At 36.8% G+C, this 9,267-nt stretch overlaps 1 protein-coding gene across 1 annotated transcript; it reads left to right on the plus strand.

The window, feature by feature from the left end:
- Window positions 1–2,079: 2,079 nt before the first annotated feature.
- LOC132056230 (SWI/SNF complex subunit SWI3A) lies at window positions 2,080–7,382 on the plus strand. The gene is made up of 7 exons (XM_059448323.1): window positions 2,080–2,280; window positions 2,360–2,949; window positions 4,145–4,624; window positions 5,220–5,377; window positions 6,313–6,362; window positions 6,531–6,694; window positions 6,950–7,382. Exons 1-7 carry the CDS (start codon window positions 2,226–2,228, stop codon window positions 7,127–7,129), a joined length of 1,677 nt encoding a protein of 558 aa, XP_059304306.1. The 5' UTR covers window positions 2,080–2,225; the 3' UTR covers window positions 7,130–7,382.
- The last annotated feature ends 1,885 nt before the right edge of the window (window positions 7,383–9,267 follow it).

Raw genomic sequence — 9,267 nt, forward strand, 5'->3', positions numbered from 1 at the left:
GTTTGGTTCGGTGTTCGGTGTCCACCTTCAAAAAACTGAAACCGAAATAGCCGAATCGAAGTTTGATAAAACCGAATCGAAGAACCGAACGCCCACCCCTAATAAAAATTGCATTACGTAGCGAGCACCCTTATTCAAAATAGGGAAAAGGGTCAACTATACCCCTTTACTTTGTTTTATAAGCTAATTTTACCCTCCGTTAGTGAAAGTGAACAAAAATACCCCTGATGTTACCAAACTTTACACCTGTACCCCTATTTGGATGGAAAACCCCAAATCAAACCCAATTTCCAATTTCCTATACTGGAGCATTTCTTCCCGGAGGGGATTTGATGGGGGATTTGTTTAATTGGTGGGGCGGGGTGGGTCAACAAAGGGAGTGGGTAATTTTAACTGAAATTGGAGATTGGGTTTGATTTGGGGTTTTCCATCCAGTAGGGCTATAGGCGTAAAGTTTGGTAATAACAGGGGTATTTTTGTTCACTTTCTCTAACAGAGGGTAAAGTTAGCTTAATAAAAGAAAGTAGAGGGGTATATTTGAACCTTTTCCCGTCAGAATATATTCTGCTACTTGTTTCTCCTTCTTTCTTTAGACCGTCGTGTCAGCTTTAGACAGTTGGATCTAAAATTAAGTTTTACCAGATTGAACTGTGTTAACTTCAAACCTAGGTTTTGGTAGAGCCTACGGGGTTGTTAGGTAATGCTGGACAAGCATAAATGGTTCTGAGAAAAAAATCTAGTATTGCCTTATCGATTGTTTAGTTACTAATCCTGGAATAGGATATACCAGGATTAGAAATGGTGAATATACTCTTAAAGTCCCTCAAATTCTTTTTCTATTAAATAAGGTGGAGGTATTTTCGTAAACAAATAACTCATTCTTAGAAATTATGCAATGCATGTTATTTTTAATAGAAATAATATGAGGATAACTAATCAGAGCATACTAAATTCCGACCAAACGACCCTTAAATTCAGACTTGAAGTTTGAAACTTTCGTATTCCACGATAGTCAAAATACCCCCAACGTTTGACCAAAATGCCAACTACACACCGAACCTTTGTCCTATTACCCCCCGTTTTTTCGGTAACAAAATGACCTTTTTGTTCACGTGGCGAGAGCGTGAATACACGCCCAGGGGCGCGTGACGCTTTTAAAAAAGAAAGTGATCCGATATTCGTTTTTGGACGCCAACTAAGCCGCTTATGATGCCAAGTAGATAAAATTTGAACTCCCTCCATTTTTAGGTACTTCATCTTCATCTTCACCCTATTTAATATCCATCCCCATTTTTTGTTGTCAAAATAATATCCATTATAAACGAAAATCTCAACCGAAGAAAATCCACATATGATTCCGAACAACTTGTTAAAGAACAACTTTCCACCATAAACGAAAATCAAGAAAAAAATGAAAATCAAGAAAGAAAAAGGAAAAATCTGAAAAAAATAAGGATGAAAAATCTAATCTTGTTAAAGAAAATCTGATTGAAGTTGCTTGTTTGGATTATTTAAGCACTAATTCTTTGAGTTGATTTGGGAGAAAATTAAACTCCATTGCTAAGTCCCCAAATCAAATTTCCTAAATTCTCTTGTTTAATCAAATTAAATAACTTTGTTCTATTTGGTGTTAGTATTCCTTTCACATTTTGGTTTGTTTGGATTAGATTTGAGCAAGTTGGTGTGATTTTTTTTTTCAACTCCTAGTAAGATTAGATGATGATGATGATGATAAGTCCTCAAAGATGAAGGAGAATTGGGTTTTTTCGATCCTTAATAAAAATGGAGTATGGAAAATCGATATTTTTTTTTTTTTTTTGAACAAAGTAACTGGATTAATAAAAAAATGAAAAATTAAACACGTGGCACGTGGGCCGGGCGCGTTTTTTTAATATTTCGGGTTAAATACATCACGAAAAAAGGATATTTTCCGAAAAAAATTTGTCCAATTCAGACCAAACGACCCTTAAATTCAGACTTGAAGTAAATTTCAGATTATCTCGTCTAAACTCTAAAGTTGATATGAGACAGCTAAATTTTTTGTTTTTAAAAAAAATAAATAAACTTCGACTATATTTTAAATAGGGGTCCTCTAAAAGGGTTATTTGTGCATTGCCCCCATTACAGACTATGCAATACTTTATTCGTAGCCAGCCCTGGCTATAAGATTTGTGATTTAAGGGAAAAGGTAAATTCTTGCACTTTGGATTTTAACACTGCACCTAATGGACTCAACGAACGAACCTGAACACGACCTTTACACAATCCCAAGTTACACCAGTAAGTATAACAACCCACAACCCCCTTTATCTCTGTATTATTTGTCTATCTCTAATTTTGTACATTTTGTTCTTTTAAGGTTGGTTTTCTTGGCAAAGCATACACGAAGTAGAGAGGCTATCATTAAGAGAATTCTTTGATGGGAGTTCAATTACAAGAACACCAAGAATATATAAAGAGTATAGGGACTTTATTATTACATCTTACCGTGAGGATCCGACCCGAAGGTTATCATTTACTGAGGTTAGGAAATCATTAGTGGGTGATATAAGTGTGTTACATAAGGTGTTTACATTTTTGGAGAAGTGGGGTTTGATTAATTTTGATCCTAATAATGCTGAATTGCCTGTTGATGCTGTTGTGGAAGAAGAGGATGATAAGGAGGATGAGAAGTGGAGGATTAGGGTTGAAGAAGGGGCCCCACATGGGGTTAGGGTTGTGGCTGCTCCTCAATCTTTGAAACCCCTCGTGCCCGTGAGGGAACCGGTGATTATTGGTGGGAGGGGAAGGGGTGGTGGTGGTGATGGGGTGGATGGGGTAGTGAAGGTGTCGCCAATGGCGTCGTTTTCGGATGTTTATGGGGAGTTGGTGGAGGAGGGAAAAAAGGAAAGTGTGGTTTGTGAGAGTTGTAAAGATCAATGTGATTCGGGTCATTATGAGTATAGCAAGGTATATTCTGAGTTTTGTTGTGTAGTTTCTCTTTATTGTTTGCTGTTTTCGTTATTTACTTGATTACTAGTTACTATTCCCTTTGTCCCCATTTATGTGAAGGTGTTTGACTGGGCATGAGTTTAAGAGATAAGGGAGGACTTTTGAAACTAGTGCTCTAAAATAAGTTATATAAATTTCTGTGGGTAAAATGAGAAGTTTAGAGTTGAATTGTTACTCCACTAGATATATAAAGATGTCATTCTTTTAGGGACTAACTAAAAAGGAAAGAGTGTCACATAAATTGGTACAGATGGAGTACTATGTTTTTATCGCAATATAGCGATGGAACACAGTAGGTGTTCAAGAAATATCCTTTTGAGCTCAAAATTGACACAAGAATGGTATGATCAGGAATTCAGCATAATGTGGTAGATCACTTTGACTAAGTTAGTGAAATTGTATGGATGAGTACTCAAAATGCTTTTCTGTAGAACTTAGATGAGCTGCAATGTTTAATTAAAGTGAAAACGGGTTAGTGGATTTAAGTTGAAAAATTGGTGGGTTTAACTTTTAAATTAAGTGATATATGTGGCAAATCATAATAAGTCACGTGGCTATTTTAAATTGCAAAGAGCCACCAAGGTTTGGGGTATTTTTTTTTGAGAATGATAACATAGTTTGAGGGGTATTCTTGAGCCAAAACAAATAGGTTGGGGGTATTTTTAGACCAAAAGGTGGATGGAGGGTATTTGTGAGCCATTTTTCGTATGTTAGGGGTATTTTTGACCCTTTTCCGTTGTTTATATAACAAAAGACAAAAAAGTTGTTAGGAGATCTATTATGTTTTAACCTCGACCCAAAATACTCTCTGATGAGACTATCTTTATTGATGTTTGGTAAATTATTAGAAAAATTACAAGGCGCTGACTCTGCTAATCATCATAGAATTAAGAACCCCTAAATAGACCACGTTTCTTTGTTTTGCAATTGCTTGTCGGTTTCTTATAATATTTTTAGATCGGGTAATAAATAAGATGTGTATGCCGGTGGATTGATGAGTTGTCGGGTTGATCGGTAGCATTTGTCTTGTATATAATTAAGCTACGAATGCTGCCAAAAAAATGAAAAATAACCTCTAAATCTACAAGATGCTTGAAAATCGGTATATTTAGAATAGTAGCTGTCTTGATTGCTTTTTCTTTGTTTATGTCAGGATGCGAGCATTAATTTATGCGAGAAGTGCTTTAAAAGTGGTAATTATGACAAGAACAAATTGGCAGATGAGTTCAAGTTAATAGATGGTGCGAGCCCCAAAGCTGCCTGGACTGAAGCAGAGACTTTACTCCTATTAGAATCTGTACTGAAGCATGGTGATGACTGGGATCTTGTTGCTCAAAATGTCAAAACAAAGAGTAAACTGGATTGTATCTCAAAGCTTATACAGTTGCCATTTGGGGATCTTATGCTTGGTTCTATTCATAGAAAGCTTAATTTTTTGGACAAAAATGGTGAGGTAAGTGGCGTGGATCAAGCCCAACCTGCAATAAGTGAGTGTGGAGAAACTCCTGCAAATCAACCTCACGAGCAGAACCAGGAGCATCAACAGAATGGAGATGCTGAAAGCGAAACCCCTCCTCTCAAGAAAATACGGAGGGCTCCAGTTTCAGAAGCCAGTAGTTTCCTGATGAAACAGGTTCACATTCTTCTGTTACTGTGGACTATTTCTTTTACGAGTCAGCATCGTTGCCTTTGTGTCTAGTTGATCAATGATGTTCTATTTGCCTAGAAAATTAAATGGAGCAAATAGCCCAATGTTTAACACGTGACTTCATCAAAAAGAAATGCTTAAAACAGGATAATAGGGAGTCCGCGAAGGAAAACATGCTATATATGGCTGTTTTAAACATTCCCAGATGGGAAAAGAATTAGATTTGCGGTTTGATAAGTAAATTATTGAGAAAACAACAACAGCAACAACATACCCAGTGTGATCCCACAAATGGGGTCTGGGGAGGGTGGTGTATACGCAGACTTACGCCTACCTTGTGTGAGATAGAGAGGCCGTTTCCGATAGACCCTCGGCTCAAGTAAAGCGTTTTCAAAAACATGTTTGACAAATACAAGAGTAAAAGCTATTGTGAAAATACTGTAGAGAAGACAAGTACTGAAGCAAAAATAGAAGCAAATTACTAAAACGTGATTGGAATTTGCTCCTGAGGTCATCTTTGCTTAATTCCACTTTCACCATTTATTAGTCTTGTAAACGATTGGTGATCTGTACTCTTCAGGTAGCTCGCATCTCTGGTGCTGTTGGTCCACATATCACAGCATCTGCAGCTGAGGCTGCTGTTACAGCCCTTTGCTATGAGAATCAGTGTTCAACGGACATTTTTGATGAAGATGATGATGGATTGGGATCAATTGCTGATATCAGTGAGACAGAGAGGTAATTAGTACTCCCTCCGCCCCTTTTTCGTTGGGATAAACATATAATACTCCATCCATTTCAGATGACAGTTTTTTTGATAAAGTATTTTTTTTTTTGGGAACCTGCAGCCACTACCCTTCGGGTGCGCACAGGGTAAACCCATCTCCTGTGCAATAGCTCGCATTTGATAAAGTAATTTTTTTTTTTTTTGAATAAAGGACAGTTTATCTGTCTCCTTTGCAGAAATGGTTACTTTTAATCCAAAAGTACCATTCCCATTATAAGCTATTTAGAACATGTGAATATTTTCAACTTTCTTCTCCCTCCGTCCCAATTTATGTGAAGGTGTTTGAGTCGACACGGAGTTTAAGAATGAAAGGAAGAATTTTGATATTTGTGGTCTAAAACAAGCCAAGATATATATATGTGGCTATAGATCATCTCATTAATGGTAAAATGGAGTCTTCTTTGAAGGAAGAGAGAGGACTGATCGGGTGAGAAGTCCGATTGATGACTGACCTCTCTTCGGCCTATGAGAGGAAGTTTAATGTTAAATTGTTACTAAATATAGAAATGTGTCATTCTTTTTGGAACTGACTAAAAAGGAAAGTGTGTCACATAAATCAGGACTAATAATGTATAGAGGGTAATTTTGAGAAGTACATTAGGACCTCCTCTTTTCTTCAATTGTTTTAAAAAGTGAAGGTTAACAAATAATATGGGGCAGAAAGAGTATGTAACTATTGACTTGTTGTGCAAATTTGTTCAGTCTCTGTGCAGTTCCTCTTGTATGATTCCCTGTTATGTATGTTCAGCATTCTTTTGTTTTTGATGTATGTTCGGCATTCTTATGTTTGTATCTTGCTTTCGTTACGTCTTGGCTTAATTATCATTACACAGTTCTAAATTTACTTTGACTCCTTTAGCATGAAAGTGAATTGTCTTATTTACAGGGCGAGTCAAGTTGAAAGTGCTGAAGGGGAGGATAAGCCCGCCAGATCAGGTATTTGGCATGATATGCATCATTTTGTCTCTTTAACTTCCAAACAGTGTATCAGACTGTAGCAACTGCTAAAAGTTGGTTCATGGTGATCACCTGCAGTCATGTATTAACATGTAGACATGGTTATGATCTCTTTTTATTAACTTTGTGGTTCGATTGTGTTTGCAGAAACAGAAGTAGCAGTCTCTCAGAGAAATACTATACCACTAACTTTACGTATGAGGGCCGCAACTGCAACTGCTGTAGGTGCTGCTGCTGCTCACGCCAAATTGTTGGCCGATCAGGAAGAGAGAGAAGTAGAATATCTGGTTTCTACTTTGGTTGAAGCACAGGTGAGTTTATGGTTTGGTTTATAATAATGGTGAACTCAGAACAAGTTTCATGGGAAAAGGAAAAAAATGGAAAAAGCCTTCTCGAAAATGGGAAAAAAGACTGAAAAAGGGGTTGGGAATTGGACATGAAACACCTCTGCTTTATTATTTTCTGCTTCTGTACATCTTCGCATTTTCTAGCTTCTTAGGTTCATGGTACTTTTGTTCTTTTATCTTAGGTTGGCTTGGCTTATGTTTGTTTCTACTTATACGTAGGTGAAGAAGTTGCAACGCAAAATGAAACATGTTGACGCTCTGAACCTGATGACGGAGAAGCAGCATGGCCAAATGAAGGATTTAGAAGAATCTTTAGTTATGGAGAGAATGGACATCTTGCAGAACATATTTAGTGCCGGGGTATCTAGATGGAGGGATCATGCTTCAGTCAAATCTTAAAGTAACAGCATATAGCTTGATGTTTCTTGATGAATATCATATACCATGATGTTGTAGAGAGATCACCCTTAGTTTGCTTCTTCAGATATTCTCTCCTGATGATGATAGTCAATATGTGCCTGATTTATATTTCAGATGCCTTTACTGTTCAGTACTTCACTTGAACTGTACTGACCTTTTAAGTTCCATTGCTACTATATTACTTGTTTAATCATGGCGAGCCTAAATGAACTGGATAAATATTTCAATTGTGCACTTTGGATTATTGGGAGGGTAGCTCTGCTGCTGCGGATCAAGCACGATATCATTCAAATGTTGGCTAGAATTATATTTTCCACCTTTTTTGGTCTTAGTTTGAGTTATGAGGGTAATATTTTGTTGTGAAATAGGAACAGAGAGTTTATTGTCAAAGTTACGCTTGGCCGCTTTGGAGCACCACAAGAAGAAACGGAAAGAGCCAAAAACAATGATAATATATTGATATAAAACCGAACAGGCAAAGATGCTATTGATCTAGACCGGCACTCAGATTCTGCTGACCTTCAGCTTAAGAATTTGTATGGAAGTTTTTCCCCGAGCATACAAATTCACCGCCATATGGTTGACTGGCAATTGTTAGCGATTCCGTCCATACAAATGAGTTGTAGCCTGCAATCCGAACTGAGGATGGGTTTTTGGGGTTAGCTCTCACCTTCGCTGAATCTATCCTTTGTCCCGGCCATTGTAGCATGGATAGACTGCTTATTATGTGAGCTGGGATAACTTCCTTTGGTAATTGGTAGTGAAAAACTTCAAGAAAGCACCCTAAAAATAAATAGACCAGAGCTAAAAAAGGTATATGAGCAACTCCTTAGCTTGCCTATAATACAGCTTATCCATCGGATTAACTCACGCATCTTCAGCTTTTGAATTTATCCTTTTCCTTTTTTATTTCTATTCATAATTATATTCTTCAATGCAAGTCTACAGCAGTATCAAACAAAAGGATCAAACAGGAATATATATATATAAATATAATCAAATAGGATGAACCAAAAAAGAAATAAGCAGAAGCACTTCTTGCTAACAAAGCGAATCAACATTTTATTGAAAGTAGTCGTTTGATTACACACTAATAGATTTACCGACTTGTGACTAGCTAGCTTTCTGTTACACTAGAAATTAGAAACCCAACAACATTAATACGCCTTCCTTCCCTCTTTTCATGCAATATGAAGAGAAGTTGGAAGGAACCTTATTTTAAATACTACTTCCTCTATTTCATTTTATATGACAATCATTTTTCCACTGCCATATAAAATAAAACGGAGTATTACTAGCTGATAACAGCTTCCATGCATGGCTGGTTCTTAATTTGAAGTATAAAGTATTATCCTAAGCAGATGCAGTATTTTCCTCTAGGCCCGGTGGCACAAGTTGCACTTTGGTATTTGCCCTTCAATGCTTTCTTGCATGCACCTACACATTCTGGAACTGTGCATGGATTTATGTTAATCCCAATTGCACTCTCCACAATCTTTGGAGCCCAAATTAAGAGCCCAATTGCCATAATCACCATTATTAGCACAACTCCACTCTTCTTCATTGCCTTAACTTTCACTAATTTGATTAACTTGCTCGTTTTTTTTTTCTCTTTTCTTTCCTAACAAGTACTTGCATAGAGATGAATTTTCACGTGTATTTATAGTGAACATTTTGTAGTCCGATGATTTTCCATCAAGTAGGTAACCCAATATTTAATTGCATCCTATAGTATTGTATTCCTCTCTTTAGTATAAAACAAATAAATTAAGATACGAAGTATCAACATCCCACTAGCCATATATCTTTATTAATGTTAATATAAGCTCTGTCCAATAAGGAATCAACGTTTTGGCGATTCCTTTGTGCTTCTGTTCCACGTATAACGTACCAGTTCGGTTTTTCTGGTGAGCTGATGGGACCCTTGGGCAAAATTAAAATTGTGTTTTGTGTATTAGGCATAGCAAACTGTCCAATCAATACAAGTGAATAAACGGAAAATTCTGTTTTTGTGTGTCTTTTGCATATTTGGAAAATGAATTGGAGCACCACTACGTGTTAATGTTATGATTGCAGCAGTAAGAAGAGAGAGCACTAATATAAGATTCAGGTGATTA

Source organism: Lycium ferocissimum, chromosome 5 (genome assembly GCF_029784015.1).
Source record: "Lycium ferocissimum isolate CSIRO_LF1 chromosome 5, AGI_CSIRO_Lferr_CH_V1, whole genome shotgun sequence".
NCBI classification, from domain to species: Eukaryota; Viridiplantae; Streptophyta; class Magnoliopsida; order Solanales; family Solanaceae; genus Lycium; species Lycium ferocissimum.

Coding starts and splice junctions, on each gene's coding strand:
- LOC132056230 (XM_059448323.1), top strand. CDS start 2,226: ATGGACTCAACGAACGAACCTGAACACGACCTTTACACAATCCCAAGT. Junction 2,281..2,359: donor CACAATCCCAAGTTACACCA/GTAAGTATAACA, acceptor TGTTCTTTTAAG/GTTGGTTTTCTTGGCAAAGC. Junction 2,950..4,144: donor GTCATTATGAGTATAGCAAG/GTATATTCTGAG, acceptor TGTTTATGTCAG/GATGCGAGCATTAATTTATG.